At 50.0% G+C, this 18944-nt stretch overlaps 2 protein-coding genes across 2 annotated transcripts; one reads left to right on the top strand and one right to left on the bottom strand.

Annotated features, from left to right (window-relative positions):
- Positions 1-13041: 13041 nt before the first annotated feature.
- Positions 13042-14124, bottom strand: LOC100824212 (HSP-interacting protein). The gene has a single exon (XM_003575515.3). The coding sequence runs from the start codon at positions 14122-14124 to the stop codon at positions 13042-13044; it is 1083 nt and encodes a 360-aa protein (XP_003575563.3).
- Positions 14125-17165: 3041 nt separating this feature from the next.
- On the top strand, positions 17166-17844 carry LOC104584407. Its single transcript, XM_010239005.3, has 2 exons — positions 17166-17328; positions 17418-17844. Exons 1-2 carry the CDS (start codon positions 17293-17295, stop codon positions 17610-17612), a joined length of 231 nt encoding a protein of 76 aa, XP_010237307.1. The 5' UTR covers positions 17166-17292; the 3' UTR covers positions 17613-17844.
- The last annotated feature ends 1100 nt before the right edge of the window (positions 17845-18944 follow it).

Raw genomic sequence — 18944 nt, 5'->3', positions numbered from 1 at the left:
CTCGGCCATCTCCGTATCTGCTTCTGACACCGGGCCCTCCACAAATTTATGCACATCGGCATATTGGATAAAGGAGTAGGCCCGCTCCTGCCGCTTCACGATGAGTTCCGGGTCTGAGAGGACAGGGGAGACGAATCGCATCGACTGCAGCACGTCTAGGTTGATGCCGTCGTACCAAGAGAGTATAAACGACAAAGCCTCGTCGGCACCGACACGACCGGCCGATTCCCGCCACTCGTTCAGCCGGTCCTTCACCTCCAGAAGGCGCTTCACCAATTCCGGGATGCCGGTCGGAGCTTCTTCTCCCGGGCACAACGCTCGGAAGGCCCGGATGCCGGCATTGAGCATGTTTACCCCAAACGACTTCAGAGGCTCAACCCGGCTCGCAATGCTGACCAAGTAATCCTCCAAGTCATATTCAAAGGGCACTGCCCCGGTTGGATCCCTCCTTCTACGGGCCTTGATCACGGCAGCTTGGGCAGTTTCAACAGATTGTGGGAAAAATTCTGACAAAGGAAAAAAGATCATAGTGAGTCTCGGCACCCCATTGCTGCTTTCGGACAAATGATCACAGGAAGAGACTTGGTCAAGGGGAACTTGCTAGTCAGCATTGCGTCGATTTTGATGAGGTCACGCCGGCACACGCTGAGCAGGAGGGCGTTGTCGGCCTTCTCCTTCTCGGCAGCAGTGGTGCGAGTCTCGACCTTGGCGACAAGATCCTTGCATTTCTGCACTTCGCCTTCCAGGCGGATTGTCGCACCAGTGGCACCCGGGGTACCACCGCTGCGCGACGTGTGGGCCCCGTTCCCGAGTCCCCGGGAAGGTCTCATCCCGGGGACCGTTTATGAGCAGCCCGGCAAGCCACCAGCCCGAAAGGGGCAAGCGGGACTTCGGGGAATATTCTCGCCTGGGCACCTCCCGGGAAGCTGCTTCCCGGGTGGTGGGGGGGGTTCCCGGGTGCGTTGGGCCCGGGCACTTCCCGGGGTCGACTTGCCGGGGCAGGGGGTTCCCGGCCGCATGCCCCTGCCTCAGGCGCGGAGCCCAGTAGCCAGATCAACAGCTCCACGAGGACGCGTGGCGGGCGTGGGATGCGCGGTCCCACCAAGGCAAGGAGTAAGGCGCACGACTCAGTAAATGAGCCAACCGACGGGTCGTTTACCCGTCCGATCAAAGGAACAGTGGTTGTCCAATCCTACCCTAGAGGTTTTAGACCCCTAGCGGCGGAGCTGGCGTCCATGCGCGCCACCAGCTCACCGGGGGGAGTTGTATGTCACCCCGTCCGACACTTGTAGCTCATGCACCGTGGCACCTGTGGCATCCCCTTTAGTATAAAAGGAGGACCTTCGCCAACGGTCAAAGGGCTCGGCAGAAGATTAGTTGGCTCCAGTAGACAGAGGGGCTGAGTTCGACCAGCTCATAGTTAACTTCCAGCACCAGCAAAGAGTAGTAAGGAGAACCTAGCCAGTGAGAGAAAGCCCGAGAACTTGCCAGGCAACTTGTAAACACCCGATTCTAAATTAATACCAGCCCAGACAAGCAGGACGTAGGGTTTTACACCTCCGGGTGGCCCGAACCTGGGTAAAAACGTGCGTGTGTTTTTGGATTAGCGCGCACCTCTAGCACTTCATCTCGCCGGTCCTGCAGGGCCCCTTCAGCCGTGCTGGCGATCGTCGGGGAGAACCCGACGCCCCTACCGAACCTAAAAGGGGGCCGTGGCCGCACGCCCCCGGTGTCGGAGCACCGTGCGACGACACGGATCTTCTCGTCACCTTGGGCGGAGAGAGCCGAGGTAAGTTGACCTACCTCGGTCTTATGCGCCTCTGCCTGACCTTCGAGCTGTGCTTTTAGCCGGGCCACTTTGTCCCGGTGCTGCTCTTCTAGCCGAGTTTTCTCATCTCTTTAGCAGACGTGTGTTACAGAAGTTTAAGTTTAAGATGGATGAAACCCGAGATAAGGAAAAGCCTATACCTTGTACTTCGGCGACATGCTTCAAGAGCTCAGATACTTGAGCATTGTCCCCAGCTGTAAACAAGAGCATGTATCAGTTTTTGCAGTGCATTAATACTCGGACAAAGTCTTTATGTCAATAAAAATGTACTTACTCTGGCTCTGGCGCTCGGCTACCAAGGCCTTGTGCTCTGCCGCCAGCTTCTTGTGCTTCGCCAGCAGGACCTTAAAGGTAGCGGTGTGCTTGTTCATGCAGGTCTGCAAGACAATAATCAACAGTTAATTCTATTGCAGGGGGAAGTCAACAGTTGTAAGCTTCAGGCCGACTATTCTAAACCCGACCTGAATCTCGAGGAATAAGTGTTTGAAGTTTCTATGCTTCAGGCTGACTATTCTAAACCTGACCTGAATCTCAGGGAATAAGTGTTTAAAGTTTCTAAGCTTCAGGCCGACTATTCTAAACCCGGCCTCAATCTTGGGGAATAAGTGTTTGAAGTTTCTAAGCTTCAAGCCGACTATTCTAAACCCGCCCTGAATCTCGGGGAATAAGTGTTTCAAGTTTTTAAGTTTCAGGCCGACTATTCTAAACCCGGCCTGAATCTCGGGGATTGGTGTTTGAAGTTTTTAAAAGTGTGGCTGAGTGTTTGAAGTTTTCTAAGACAAGCTTCAGGTCGACCAATTCTTACTCGCCCTAAACCTCGGGGACTAGAAGTATAGATACTAGAATTAGACTAAAAAACTTCAAGGAAATTTTTCATACCTCGGCAGCGCGGCTGGATTGAAACAAGGCGATTCTTGCCTGAAACATTCGGGCCGACACGGACTCCGGAGTCGCTATGGGTGCGGGCCACACCAGAGGGCTCTGCCGCGCTGTCTGGAGGGTGCTGGAGTTCACCTCATAGCTGTCGGCGATGTGCCAGTCCATTACGAACTGGTCCAGCGACCCCCAGCTATGCCCACTGGCCGTCCTGAGGGGAACTCCCTGAGCTGATTTTGAGCTGGAGGAACTAGGAGGCGCTTGCCCAGCCGGGATAGGGGAGCTCCTGGTTCTCCTAGCTTGCGCAGCCGCTAGTTGAGTAGCTTGCGGCTGCGGTGGCGGTGATGACGGTGTTGTTGTGGTCTGCGGTCCTTGGAGTCCTTGTGGTTCTGTGGCCGGCTGCTGGGGAGTCTCCGTGACCGGCGGCTCCGTTTGTGTCTCGGTTGCCGCCGATGAAGGAGCAGTCCCGGCTGCGGACATCCCGGCTTGTGCGACGCTCGAAGCGTCGATGCTCGGGCCGACATCCCGGACGGGAGATGTCGGATCCACAGCATCTCGGCCTCTCCCGCGGCCTGAGTTGTGGGTTCAGCATCGCATGAGGAGATGCAGCTACCGGGATCTCAGACGCAATACACGTCAGAGATTGAGAGGCCGTCAGAGCCGCTCTGCAGGAATGAGAGTTGGTTATTTTCATGATAGTTAAGAAGAAAACCAACATCAAGGATTGAGGTGTCGTAAGCCTTACCCAACGGTCATGGGCTTCGGCTTTGGTCCACGAGAGGCGACTTTCTTCCGCTTCATAGTTCTCGGAAGGTCCTTCTCGGCAGCGCGTTTTTCACGGGCTGGCGCCGCGGCGGCAGCTGGATCCGACGCCTCAGCTGCGGCGGGATTGTCCGAGTCGGCTGTTCTCGAATTAATGCGGATATGAGCATTTTAATGATAAGTGTTATAATAACTAGGAGAGGATACCGGAGTTATTACCTTCGGTGCGACGGGGGCCGGCATGAGCGATCGGCATCTGATCCTCCGAGTCCGGATCTTCATGGTCGATGGTCATACGTTGGCTCCCAAAGCGTTTATCCGGGGATTTCCCGTCTTCGTTGCGCTAAAGGGTGAACCTCTCCACAAAAGAATCAAGTTGCACCGAGATAAGTCTAGGTCAAATGAGGGCCGGCATAACCATATGTCAGACGAGGACAGAAGACACATATAAATAAAAACTCACCGGGGGCAGACGTTGCTTCCGGCTGTACGCCGGCAGACCCCATTCCCAGCGCTCGGGCATACTCATCTTCGCGATTGCCTTAACCCGGCACCGGACCTCAGCCTGGTCAAGCCGGAGGGTTGACACCCGGTTCGGATTGAACTGACCGCCGTAGAAGCACATCTTGTGCGTCTGGCGCTGGAGCGGGCACAACCGCCCGTACACAAAGGTGGTCAGCAGATCATCAGCCGTCATTCCTTCTGCCTTGAGTTCGAGGATGCCGGCGTGGATGTCATTGATCTCGAGAAGGCTGTCCTTCGGATCATACTTCCAGTTCTTCTTCTCCTCCAGAGGGCCGACTACGAATCCTAGCAAGTTGATCTTGTCGGTGTCGGAGGAGTTCTTGACATAGAAGAAGGTCTTGAGCCTCTTTTTGCAGGACTCAAGACCTTGGATCCGAGGAAAGGCTGAGCCTCGGCGGGGTATCACGGTGGCGACGCCGCACTGGGTCATGGGTTTGGCGGCACCGGGATTCTCTTTGTCGGGGAGAACTTGGGGCCGGAACATAAAGTATTTGGCCCCCAAGTCGAGAGAAGGCCAGAGGCTGAGATAGGCCTCGCAGCAAGTGACAAGCGCCGAGAGTGTGAGGATGGCGTTTGCCGGAAGATGGTGCGGCAGAAGGCCAAAGAAGTCTAAGAATTTCGTAGTGAAATCACTAGCCGGCAGAGCGAACCCTCGTTCAAAATGAGCAAGGAAGAAGACATGCTCCCCAGATTCGGGTGCCGGCACAGTCTCGTCGCCGGGGATCTGGCACTCCACATCTTCTAGAATCCATCGGGAGCGGCGGAGCCACTCGATGTCTGCCGGGGAGACGTTGGAGCCATCCCAGCTAGCTCGCTCCGAGCCCGTCTCCTCCTCGGTGTGCTGAGCAGCGGGGTCGACGGCGGCGGCGTCACGGGAAGAAAAAGCCATTGTTGGAAAATAGATCTAGCGTTAGCTTCTCCGGCAAAGAGGTGGTGGTGCAAGGCTCAAGCGAGCAAGGAAACGGTGGCGGAGAGCCAAGCGAGTGCGCGCGAGGATACGGCGATGAGCTCGGTTGCTGGGAGCAAGGAAGCGCAGCGGCGGAAGAGCTCGGAGCTATCGGCAATGGCGGAGCGCGCAAGAAGCAGAGAAGAGCAGAGGAGAGCGAGAAGGTTGGGGGAGTGCGAAGGGTTTTTCTCCCTCGCCCCCTCCCTCTTTTTATACCCGCAACGCACTAAAGGGGGCGTGGATCTTCAGCACCCATGATCCCTGTGGCCAACGGAAGGGCCGCGCACGATCATGGGGGCAATCAACCCCTTTAACGCGCACGTGCTCGGTTACCGCGCGCTGTGGCGTAGTTAATCTCGTCGAATCTGGGAGGATAAGGATCCGCGTGGGAACCAAAATTCCTCTCTTAATGGCCTGTTAGTTTTACTGTCCGATGGGACGACGCGCTCGCCTCAAAGGGCGCGCCGGCAGTACTTCGGGTCTTATCTTCCCGTTATTTAAGCGGAGTGCAGAGTACAAACGACAGGTGGCACTAATGTCGGCATAAACGAGTTTTCTGCTGTCGGCCATGTAGGGGAAAAGAATCTCGGCTCAATGCTGAATAAGCACACCGGCTTAGTATGTCGGAATATCGAGAAACAAAGGTCGATAAATTTTATTATAACGTAATCATCCAGAACTTTATAATACTTACAACTTTGCATGACCACTCGGGTTAGCATTTAAAAATAACATAAATTGTTCAACAGCGGAAAAGCGAGGAAAATATTGAGCCAATTCAACGCCACAGAGAGCGCATGTTGGAATGTAGGCTCGTGACCCAACAACGTAAACTTACGAATCGTCGGAATTCCCTGCAACAGTTTAAAGGTTGCAGCCACTAGGGTCAATACATTGAATGTATTGGCAAGTTCACCGGGGATTATAACAGATCCTAACAATTATATGCAATTATTGGCTATGTGGAGATCCGGCTTTCTGGCATGGAAGAAATTAACATAACATTTTTATCCTACTACAATTAAATTTTACAGTATTATAAATCTATTGGACATCGGGTAGACACACCGATGCTCCTATTTAAATCTAAGGACATTGAGTAGACACATCAATGCTCCTAACCCAAGTTTAAACCATTCATTTTATTTAGAAATTTGAATGAGTGAGACTTTACTTAGTTTCCATATCCAACTGCTCATAATTCGTCCATAACCGGGGACACGGCTAAGTACTTAGTTTTGACACTCTCGAGAGGTTGTACACATTCCCCACAAGAAACCGACGGATTAATCCCTTGCTGTCCTCGAGGTAGAGTAGCAACGGCGTCGATTACGAGATTTTCAGAAGTAATTCTCTAGACCAAGAGAGAATCACGCTCCACCTACACGGCTACATCATTACAATTCCTCGGGTCTAGGTTCATACAACATACTCTATTCTCACCAGAGCCAATATAGCATGTGGTTGTACTGCAAGCAATTAAATAGGAACCCAAATCAGCCTCTAGTTACCCCGGATGGCATTCCACATTTGTGACGCAGGCGCTCCCCGAATCCACGAAGAGACGACTCAGCGGGCCCCATAGAAATGGATTTGACGCCACGTACAACCATAATACTCAAAGCCGCCCACCCAGAATGGTTCATTAGGGGTTGATTTTAACCATACTTCCAAAATAACAATTTTATTCCAACAATATTTCTAGAATGAAAGTGGTTCCCTCCCATGCATATTTACATAGCACGGCTAAGCGTAAACTAATACAATGGCTATTGGTGGGGATTTCACAGCGAGGAAAATCTACTCTATTAGGACAACATAGCTAGCATAAATATAATAATATAATCCTAATGCAGTTCTACAAACAACTCCAATGCATATAGGAATGAAAAAAAAAGTACGATGATAGGTGATTCATGAGCAAGATGAACTTGCCTTGTCCAAGGTTGTTGTTGTTCTCACACTCGTCGCAAAGACCGGGTTCGCACTCCGTAAAATCTAACCACAAAAACGTATAACCGAAATAAACAACCATCCAATACATACTAGCAATCAAATGAAATATGCCATGATGCTATGCACATGATGCAACCTAAAACTTGTTCCTGTCACAAATAGCTAGTTTAGTGATTTAAATCTATGTGGTGTAATGTTAAGATCATGTTCATGTGGTGCCACCTAGAAATCATTAAAATACGCCAGTTTACTCCATTTTAAGCAAGATTATACCAACGTTGGTGATACATTCATTTTTTATACATAACCTTTTTCTTCTGGCTACACTGGGTAGAGGGTGCCTCTAAGAAATTTTAAGAGTGGATAAATCGTCCAAAATATTTATAAATCAATTTTTAAGTGATTACATTCAAAGTGGAGCATTCTGTCACTTGGTCCTGTTTCAGTTGTCCAAAACTGAAAACAAACTGTGCCAAAACTTTCTACATGTCATGAGGATTCCAAAAAGGTGCGGATCATCAAATTTGGCCAAACGGTTCAAAAGTTATGAGTATTTGAAGTTCCAAGGGTTTTTCTGCAATTTTACCATTTAATTCATCCGGGAATAAAAATTGCATTTTATACATTGCCACGTGTCACCACGCGATTCGTCGCTACTCGTTCGATTAAAATGTTTTAATCTCCGCCGTGGGCCGAGATCCTACGGTCAAGATGTGTCGGGCACACCTCCGGTGATCCTAGGGTTCCGGCGGTGGACCTTCGGCGGCGGCGCGGTTTGGGCTGGGGCGGCGGACGGCGTTCCGGCGGTCTTCGGCGTCGGGGGGGCGTGGCCGTGGGTGGCACGGCGAGGCGAAGATGGTGACGCGCACGGCTTGGCGAGACGGGGCCGGGGCGGTCGCCGAGGACGACGACGAGCGGGGGCAGCGGCGCGGGAGCTCCGGCGAGGACGGGCGGGCGGCGTCCAGCTGCTACAGGGCATCATACAAGAAACCGTGCACGTCAAAACGTGCGCAAGAACGAGAGGAAGAAGAAGAACTCGAGCTTTTGGATCGGGGCTCACCGTGGAGACGACCGTGACTCCAAAACGGCGGCGGCTGCGGAAAACTCCGACGAGCAATTACACGGCGTGGGCACGGGGTTGAGCGAGGGGGTGCGGGGGTAATGAGAGAGGGAGGGGGTCTCTTTATAGTGACGCGAGAGAGAGGCTTAATGGCGTGCTCTAAATTGCGGATTGATGACGAGAAGTGAAGACGGTTCTCGCTAGATTCTCGGCCGAGGAAGACGAAGACTGATAGGTGGGCCCCACCTGTCACCGACTGCGGGCGCGCGGGCGGCGGCGCTGGGCGGGGCGAGCTGTTGCTGGGCCGGTTCGCGGTTTGGGCCGCGCCGGGCTGGTGCGGGTGCACGTGGTTCGGGCGCGACTGGGCCGGTTCGGTCCAAGTTGGCCGGGCCGGTCTGGTTTCTCTCTTTTTTTGTTCTTTTTCTTTTCTCTTTTACTTTTTCTGTTTTCCCTTCTATCTTTTGATTTTGAACTCCAAATGACCCCAAATAAATTTTAGAAAATTTGTAAAATCATATCCCTCGATGCTAAAGCATCTGGGACTTGATTCCTTCCAAAAGCAAATTATTAAAAATAGTTTTGCTTAAATAGTTGCCTCTGGTGCAACAATATTTAGAAACAAAATAGTTTTTCAACTCCAAACTAAATTCCAAAAATTATGGGGTAGCTTATCTTGATGCAATAAACCCCTTTATATTGACAAACCCTGTGGGTTGAGAAATTTCAAAAAGGTAACAAAGAAGATTAAAAGGCAAAAGCTTAATAAAAGGGATTTTAAATTTTGAATCTTGGTTTAAAATGTTCAAGGTGCATAAATAGCATGATGCTTATGAGTGCAAATGCGTGATGCAAAGTTTGGGAAAAATTGGGATGTTACAGACCTAAACCCCTTAAGATGAATCTCGTCCCCGAAATTCTAGTTGGCTAGCAAAGAGGTGTGGATGGTCTTCTCGAAGATCGTCTTCGCGTTCCCAGGTGGCTTCCTCTTCGGTGTGATGATCCCATTGCACTTTGCAGAACTTGATAGTCTTGGAGCGGGTATGCCTTTCTGCGGTATCAGAAATCCTGATGGGTTTTTCCTCATAGGTGAGGTCACTCTGCAACTGGACCTCCTCAAGCGGGACCGTGTCCCTCAACGGGGTGTCGGCCATGTCAGGGTGACACGTTGTGGACGCTTTCCAGAGTTTCCGGTAAGTCTAGCTTATATGCCACTTCTCCCTGGCGTGATAAGACTCGGTACGGTCCAATGAATCGCGGGGCTAGTTTACCTTTGATTCCAAACCTCTTCACACCGCGTATCGGTGAAACTCTGAGATACGCTATGTCACCAACCTCGTAGGTAACTTCCCTACGCTTTGAGTCTGCATAACTCTTCTGCCTCGACTGTGCTACTTTCAGTCTGTCTCGAATTAGTCTGACTTTTTCTTCGGCATCCTTTATCAGGTCAGGGCTGAATAGACTGCGGTCTCCTATTCCATCCCATAACAGTGGGGTCCTACATTTCTTCCCATATAATGCCTCGAATGGTGACATTCCAATGCTTGCTTGGAAACTGTTATTGTACGAGAACTCGGCATAGGGCAAATTATCATCCCAACTGGAACCGTAATCCAGAGCACAAGCTCTCAACATGTCCTCGAGGATTTGATTAACCTTCTCGGTCTGTCCATCAGTTTGCGGATGAAACGCTGTACTGAACTCTAGTCTCGTTCCCAATGACTCATGTAGTTGGCCCCAAAATCTCGAGGTAAATTGGGTACCTCTGTCTGACACTATTTTCTTCCGTACTCCATGTAAACACACGATTCTGGACATGTAGCGTTTCGCTAATTGGGCACTGGTATAGGTGGTCTTCACTGGTATGAAATGTGCGACCTTGGTCAAACGATCAACTACTACCCATATGGAGTCATAACCTGATCTGGTTCTCGGCAGTCCGGTGATGAAATCCATACCTATCTTATCCCATTTCCAATCAGGTACGGGTAATGGTTGTAGTAATCATGCTGGTTTCTGATGTTCTGCCTTAACCTTGTTGCATACATCGCACAATGCTATGTGTTCTGCGATGTCTCGCTTTAATCCGGTCCACCAAATTTTTTCCTTCAAATCCATATACATCTTGGTATTTCCTGGATGTATAGAGTACGGGGAATCGTGGGCTTCCTGCAGTATCAGTTTCCTGATTTCTGGGTTCTGTCCTCTCGAAAACCTTTTGCTTTCCCAATTAACATGTTCCCTTTTATCCCATCGATCTCGGAGTCACCTTTCTGGGCTTCTTTGATTATGTCCATCAAAGTGGGTCGCACCTCTGTGTGATCTAGGGTTCCGGCGGTGGACCTCCGGCGGCGGCGCGGTTCGGGCGGGGGCGGCGGATGGCATTCCGGCGGTCTTCGGCGCCGGGGAGGGCGTGAGCGTGGGCGGCGCGGCGAGGCGAAGATGGTGACGCGCACAGCTTGGCGAGACGGGGCCGGGGTTGTCGCCTAGGACGACGACGAGCGGCGGCGGCATCGCGGGAGCTCCGACGAGGACGGGCGGGCGGCGTCCTGCTGCTACAGGGCACCATACAAGAAACCGCGCGCGTCAAAACGTGCGCAAGAACGAGAGGAAGAAGAAGAACTTGAGCTTTTGGACCGGGGCTCACCGTGGAGACGACCGTGACTCAAAAACGGCGGCAGCAGCGGAAAACTCCGGCGAGCAATTACACGGCGTGGGCACAGGGTTGAGCGAGGGGGTGCGGGGGAAATGAGAGAGGGAGGGGGTCTCTTTATAGTGACACGAGAGAGAGGCTTAATGGCGTGCTCTAAATTGCGGATTGATGACGAGAAGTGAAGACGGTCCTCGCTAGATTCCTGGCCGAGATTACAGGATAAGGACGGATACTCTGATCTCGGCCAGCTCTGAGATGTCTCAACGGTCTTATCCTCATCGCACGGCGCAAAGTAAGGCAACGCTATCTTTATCGCGGAAAAGCGGTCGCTGCTTACGTTGCGGTGCCAGGCGACTGCGCAAAGAAGCACCGAAAGAGAATCAGTGACGGAAGCCAGCAGGCGGCTGCTGTACTTGTTGCAGGGCGCCAGGAAAAGTAAAGTTGTCTTGTCCCCTGCGGTGCCACCCGGAGGGAACCAAGACGCATGCCCGGCGGGGCCCATAGAAGATAACGTTAGCCCTTGACCCACATGTCAATGTGACATGGGCAGTCCATAAATAGAGCACTACCCCTCATAGGAGAGGGATCCAACACTTAGACATCTAGGGTTTTCCCCATCTTCTTCTTCTTTCTCAAGAATACTGCTCAAGGAGCGCCATTGTAGATCTTGCTATTTCGGCTTATACAAAAGCAGGAGTAGGAGTCTTACCTCTACAAGAGAGCTCCGAACCTGAGTAAAATCCGTGTGTGCTTGTGCGTGTTTCTCTTCACGTCCTCACTCCTCCGGTTCCTCCTTCGTCCATCGGCTCCAACTTAAGCCATCCTATGACATCTGCCGTGACACCACCACGACAAGAAAGTATAAAAAATATGAACCTGTATAGATTTTTATCACGTCATTTATTATCGGATGGAGGGAGTACATGTTTTTTTTCCTGACACAAATGTCTTTTATGCTGAGAAAAATATGATGTTTAAGAGCAGATACAACGATAGATAAGGCTGCCCTCGTTACTGATTGCAAGTTTAGTATCCTTCTGAACCTCTTTGCATAATCATAAATATTTTTGTTGTAACCATAGAAATGAATCCCCGTAGATGTACATATAACTAACTCATGTTCTAAATATAAACAAGCTCGATACATAATTGATATAGTAAACTCAGAAAATTACAAACCCGGCATACAACCATGCTATACACCCATCGAACAATTTGCAATATTTTCATGAAGCACAATCATGTTGGCGTGTTGGAGTATCAGATGAAGTCCAGTGAGCTCCTCCCCGCCAAAAAAAAAATCCAGTAAGCTCCATAGATGGTGTAGATATGTTCCCAGGCATATAGTTCTCACCACGATAACATTTATAAAACTCTTCGTCATATAGAACACTCTCTAATCTCGTTATGAAGCACCGTGCATACAACTACTATTCTCAATCGTCTAATGAGGCACATGTGCAAAGATACGCCATTTCATCTTCAACACACCAAAAGAATGCTCAGTGACATTCCGAAGTAATGGATGAGCATGATTGACTATTTTCTTTTTTTCACTTGGGTATCGACCTTCTTGAATAACTTTTCAAGACTCCGGCAAGTGTGTCCTCTGTATGGTGCAAGATGTCGGGTCCGATTTAGAGCCTCGAAGCTTTTCATGCATAGTTGTAAACTAAGGATCTATTGGTTTGATAATGTCTCCTGCAAACCGGTTCAAACAATCCAACATATGACTTTGGATGGATGGTTTCTTTGGACCGCGGTTCTCACCATGGAAGACTCGTTGAGGACCTCCAAGTCCAACTATACATAGAAACATAGTTAGTACGTCTACAGAAGACACTTCCCTCGACGACTCCAATATGAAAACAACAACCAATGTCCTATGTATTGTATGAAACAAGGTGGATACATTCGGAACATTGCATAACAATACTTTTGCAGTGCTGAGGTTCTCAATTGACCAACTCTTGCCATGTACATAACGGTACAAACATGAATATATATGCTTGCTTGCTACTGATGACGCCACGATCATTACTGATCGACACGGTCGTGTTCCCGAACCGATAAATCGGGTTCCGGCACTACTGCCTCGTGATTGTCTTATGTTCCATCCACTTGTGTTCCTGAATCGGTAGATTCTTTCGTCGCCTCACAGTCAACAACAACATTCTGGCCGGAATCGGTAGATTCTTTCCTCGCCTCACAGTCAACAACAACATTCTGGGCCAAATCGGTAGATTCTTTCATCGCCTCACAGTCAACAGCAATCTTTCTTTGATTCCACTCGGTGTTCCTTTTCCATTTGCTTCCAATAGTTCGACCTATCCAGAAAAATTGTCGGCCTACGAATGTGGTTCCGATCCCTCCGGTGATGCCAGAAGTCGTTTCGATATATTATGGTGTGAGCCTTCTTTCTTTTTGGCCTTAGATTATCATAAGCGAGGAATGCCAGCATGCTCCTTCTCTAGGGTGTCGCCGTCCGTGCCTGCTCCTTCTTCTTCCTTAATATCCAGCTGATCAATTTCACCGGCATGCTCCTTCTCTAGGGTGTCGCCGTCGCCATCCGTGCCTGCTCCTTCTTCTTCCTTAATATCCAGCTGATCAATTTCACCGGCATGTTCCTCCTCCGACAAGCTGGAGTGTGCTCCTTCGCCGCCATTGGTGTCGTAGCTAGTATGCTTGTCATCGTGGATTTCTTGCGTGTCCTGGAGGAGGCCATAATTCGCACCGGCGGGCTGCTCATTCGTCTTGCTGCTGCGGCCGTCGCCGTCTTCGGAGGCGGCAGAGATGAGGCCGATGAGGTCATCGAGCGACCGGGCCTCCTGTTCGAGCAAGAGCTTCTTCTCCTCCATCTCCTCCCTGAGGTTGTCCTTGAGCTCGAGGGCGACCACGTTGTTGGGCTCAAGGCCCAGCACGGTCCTCACGTCGGCGCAGGCCAGGTCGAGGCGGTCCAGGGCCTCGTAGCAGCGGGCCCGCTTGAGGAGCGCCTTGGCGTACCGCGGGGAGGCCTCCAGGGCCATGTTGCAGCGCTCGATGGCCTGCCGGTAATGGCGGTCCTCGTCGTCGGGTTGGCCGGTGCCCATGTGCATGTAGCACGCCGCCACGTTGCTGTGGAGGGACGCGATCTCGTCGTCCAGCGGCTGGTTGCGGGACGACTGCGGCCGCGCCGACGAAGAAGGCCGGGCGGCGGCGCAGCGCGGCGAGAGGCGGATCGCCTCGTCGAACATGAAGGCGGCGCCGTCGTAGTCGCGCCGCCGGAAGAGCGTCGTGCCTTCCTCCTTCAGCTCCGTCACCAGCTCCACGATGGCCGCGTCCTCGTCGACCAGCTGGTCTTCATCCTGGTCGTCCAACGCCGCTGCCGACGGTGGATCGGCGGGCTTATGATCTTCGGCGCTGCTCATCGGTTTGGCCGGTGGTTGATTCGGATTGATCATTGGAGTAGTTTGTTTTGGTAAATCGGTGGTCTCCTCCTTATTCCTCCCGTGTGCTTCAGAAATATGCGCGTCCTTGTCCATTGGTTGCATGCGAAATAAGAGGAGGGGCGGAGAGGAAGAAGCGGACGAGCAAGTGGAAACCATGGGAAACTTTTCATTCCTTTCCTCTTCGCTAGTACTCCCTCCGTTTTTTATGTAGGACGTATAATATCATGCGCGAATATTAGCGCAAACTCACTCGTGCACAGATCGGCAAGCAAGCACCGCATGCGACCGTGGGAAAAAAAAGCACCGCATGCATAGCTAATTCCCCGTGCAACCAGTAGATCGAAACTGAAAGCTTGCATGCAACCATTCCGTGACGTTTCTCCACGCATGCAAAGCTAGGCCGTGGTTTCTATCTTTATGCGCCCACATAAAAAAACGGAGGGAGTACTCCGTTAATCACATCACATGGCACACTGAGCAGCATTTTTCCTTCTTCTTTTTCAAAATTTATAAAGAGCGAACATTCGATTTTCGTCTCTGAATCAAACACTTTGGGTCCGTTTGGAACCTAGGCTAGAACCGTTCTAGCCTTGTCGGGCTAGGTTTGCTGTTTGGTGGTAAACAAATTAACTGGTTTTTGAAAGCAAATTAGCCAGCCTGGGCTAGAAAACTCTAGCTGCAGCGGGATAGCCGATTCGGCTCGCCTCCGACGGCAAGCCACGTTCCGCAAAAATCTCCTACTCCCGAACAGCTATCCCGTGTGAGTAGCAGCTAATCCTTGCCATCAAAAGCATTAAACCAAATAAGTAGTCAAGGCAAGCCTGGCCTAGCCGGAGTTAACTAGCTGGGCTATAGCCAGCTAGCCCAGCTAAGCAATGAAACCAAACGGACCTTTTGTTGTCCGCCTAATCGAGCAGAATGTGGCTACGATCGCGTGAAGTGTCTTCATGTTCTGCAATAGTTTTACGTATGTGAACTCATTTTTAACAACTCCTCCCTTTACATGCTAGTACTAGGCAACTTATTTTAACAATTAGTATAAGTTATGCATAAAAGTAAATGTTTCCGGTCCACCACCCTTCACCTCGTCCTTTGGGCAACATACTGAAACCCTAGCCGCCAGTCTATCATCCTTCTTTCTCCCACCCTTTTTCTATCGCCGATGTAGGGGAGCATTGGAGCCAACATGGGCAAATGGGAGAAGCGATGATGTCCTCCCGTCGATTCGATGGGACTCGACACAGGCCACTAGTTGCCTTTGGTGCATGACAGTCTGACGTCTACATGGATCTGAGGCAGCACAACAGGTGGCCCGAACCAGTGGTGATTGGCAGTGACTATGTCCACAAGTGGTTGATCATGGCTTTGCGTCGGCGTAGATGCCTTCGACGGTGGAAGCATGATCAATGGACCTAGTGGCCAAAATAGACATGCAGATCTTCGGTATGCGCGCCTCGCCTCCGTCCGACAATCGATGAATAAGCCACATGTGAATCGACTGATATATCGTAGCGGCATCTTATCTGGTGGCGCAGATGCAGAATAGAGTCGCGGCGGTACGGCTGTCTCCCTGTTTGCGATCGTGTGGGGTCTTTCCATCCCGAGGATAGAGCGATGGCCAACACTTTTTTGTTGTCCTAGCTTGTCCATGTGGCTAGCCTAGCTCAGGCCAGCAACAAGCATGACGAATACTTGCTATACCCAACATGGCAGGACACATTTATTTTAGCAACTCATATCCGATTTAGACTGTTTACCGGTCCAACAACCCTTATTGACGTATCCCCTTTCTACCGCACCTACACTCCACGGTTTTCATATGGTGTGACAATGGAATATCAAAGTTCTTCGTGGAGGTATTAGCATTTGGTTCCCTTCCCGTCAGTAGCTTCGGTGAGTGTGGCCTAGAGTTAACCTCATGTGAAAAACCTATCGAATGATTCGATGATGGTAGTGTCATTAGCGGCAATTATCTTATTGGAGGCATCGTCTTAGGCTCTGGCACAACTCTCATTTTGTATTCATGCACGATGAATTTGGGACACATTAGGTTGACATTAGCCCTCCTTGCCACATATTGCAAAATATTGCATTAATAAGTTAACTTTATTTTGATATACCACATTTCTATTTTAGGTTGAAATTTAGATAAATCAAACTTCAAAGTTACCCTATACTACTTAGGGTCAATGTTATAGAAACGTTGACCACAAACATCTGCAATAGAGGCCAACCTCATGGCCAAGCCACGCCACCATGCCCTGGAGCTCTACAAGATCGCCCTACTTTTTTTGCCTAAGGAATAGACATATCGAGCCATGTGACATCGCTGGAATAGACGACTTTTCGACCACATCACCTCGTGCTCTGCAAGTGAGCACCTAGCTTCTCTGTCCACCTCTAGAGCTCTATGACAACTTTTATCACATCAGCACGCCCACCCAACCCCCCGCGTGCTCCCTGTCGGTTGCCGCATCACCTCGGTGCTCTGCTTTGGCCGCCGCTCTCCACTGTTGTGGTCCTCCTTTCGGCGCCCTCTCTGCGGGCTTCCGACGATTCCCTGGAGTTCTCGATGAGCCACTCGTTGTTTTTCCCATGTTTCCCAGCTTTGTCATACATTCTGTCGTATCCACGCCTAGAGCCGCACGCCACCTGCGTGCGCCTTACACCTCTCAGGTTATGCCATGTCGATCTGAGTTCTAGGTTCGGCCTGTCGAGTTTGAGGAAAAAAATAGATTGAATAAAAACTGCCAAATATTTGGCTAAATGAGGGTAAAATTGATGAATAGAGGTTAAGTTGCATCACAAAATCAAGAGTTCAACGCGACAAAAAGCAGAACTCGCTCTCTCTATACTACTTTTAGAGCGTTAATCACACCGTTATGAGTAACTAAGAGTGATTGATCAGTATATATATTCATAGCCATAGCAAGTTAACGCTTCAAAATTGTTGCCTCTAAGATTCGAAAGAAGAGGTTTCACTGTTGAAAAAAAGACGTGGCGGGCGGCCGACATCCCTCTAGCTGTCGATTGTTTTATTCCGGACACGACAGGTGTTTGGTCGACATAGTTCCGCTGGATGTAGCCAACACTGATCCGCCGACAGAGCGCCAGCTCCCCTCTCCTTCCCGTAGCTTCGTCGACCACACTACAAATAGTAATAGGGAGGCACCGGGGGAAAACCCAACAAACAACCCACTCACACGCTCTCCAAAAATCAACCCTCATCGGCTTCGATCCATCCATCTTTTCCTCTCCGAGATGTCGAGCACCAACAACAACACCAGCTTATCCAAGGTACGTACGCCGGCCGGCGCTCTTTAATCGCAGCACTTGGTTTGGTCGTCCATTTAATTTAACTTTTTCTTTTTTGGTGAACAATCAAGGACGCCGCCGCGACATCGCCGACGACGGCGCACGACGCTCCGGCGGCGGCGGCGGCGGCGGCGGAGAAGACGGTGGTGCACACGGTGGAGCTGAGGCAGTCGGCGGGGCAGGAGGAAGGGCTCAAGCCCATCGATGTGGTGCACGAGATCCCGGCGGCCAGCAAGGAGGCTCCTCCGGCTGATAAGCAGGAGTAGCAGCTACCCGGACAGCAATTTGGAGAAGAAACTCCTGGTCAATTGATTACTAGTTGGCGTGTAATAAGCATCTCCTAGGTTGAGTTGGTCGGTGGATGGCCAGGAGCGTGAATCTCCTGTTATGTCTCTGTTTGTTGTGTGTGTACCAGAGGATGGGATCGGATTGGATTGCCGACCGATTTGTTTCGCTACGGAAAATAAGAGACGGATTTTACGGTAGCCCAGTTTGATACGTGCCGCGGCTCCCCTGACTTGTCCTCCCTCTTCTTTTCTTTTTTCGCAAAATGCCTCTTGATTGACTCGAAATCAGGGTTACATCTTCAAGAGGTACAATGCTAGTGGTAGGGGTAGTTAAACCAGGATCTAGTTGGCTTATATTTTGCCGTCTGAGCAAGCTCATGAGCAACCGTATTCGACTCGCGGCAGCAATGGGAGACGTCAAATTGGACCATATCTTCCAGAATGCTGAAGCAATCTTCAGATATGGCGACTTGTCCTTCATCCTTATCTTCTTATTTTTCCGAAACCAAATCAGCAGGAGAACCTAATGTTATCACATAATTACACTTGGGCTAACCCAACAATTACATTATTAAAAGGAATCTATCAAAGCAGGAAGAGTTTGAGAAAGAGTTTGGGGGCACTCTAAAGCCCAACAATAATAAATTTGCCTTTGATCTGGTTCTCCAACACTAAAATGCAGGAGCAACTCTATCAAAGATGCAATCGTTTTCCTATGCAGAAATAGTGAATATTCGACACATAACTTTCTAATAAAAACCACCTTGATCCAAGGGAGAAATCATAATTAATTCTCTCGAAGAATTTTTTCGTGGTATCAATATTTGTAAACACAAAATATTTCTATAACTAACAATCACCAAGAGTTCTCTCAGAGATTTTTTTTTTCCGTCATATCAATTTTTGTAACACAATATGTTGCGAATGCGTTTATAAAGAGATTGCAATCAAACTCGAATATCGACTATTTCAACACATGCACAAACTTGACTGCCTACGAAGGTTTAGAAAGCTCTTTAGTTGTGGAAGGTATGCATTTTGAACGTACTTAGCTGAAAATTATTCCTAAAAATGCAGATCGTCTAACAAAAGATCTTCATCGATCACAAGAGTAGGACGCAAAGCGAAAAGAAGTCAAGCCACCGAAAGCGCAAGGGCATACTAACAAAGACTTGTCTGGTCCATACGAACGGGTCTCCGAGAACAAAAATTGAGAATAAAAAAATCCCAAATTTGACAAGACCAGGCACGCCAAACCTTCATATGGAAAAAAAATCTGGTTAAGTGGCACCACCCAGCAAGGCACATCCA

This window comes from Brachypodium distachyon, chromosome 4 (assembly GCF_000005505.3).
Source record: "Brachypodium distachyon strain Bd21 chromosome 4, Brachypodium_distachyon_v3.0, whole genome shotgun sequence".
In the NCBI taxonomy this organism is placed as follows: Eukaryota; Viridiplantae; Streptophyta; class Magnoliopsida; order Poales; family Poaceae; genus Brachypodium; species Brachypodium distachyon.
This window is presented reverse-complemented; position numbering and strand designations above follow the sequence as displayed.

Excerpts from the sequence above, each read along its gene's own strand:
- LOC104584407 (XM_010239005.3), top strand. The coding sequence starts at position 17,293 with ATGTCGAGCACCAACAACAACACCAGCTTATCCAAG. Across the intron at positions 17,329-17,417 it reads ACAACACCAGCTTATCCAAG|GACGCCGCCGCGACATCGCC; the intron begins GTACGTACGCCG and ends TGAACAATCAAG.
- LOC100824212 (XM_003575515.3), bottom strand. The coding sequence starts at position 14,124 with ATGGACAAGGACGCGCATATTTCTGAAGCACACGGGAGGAATAAGGAG.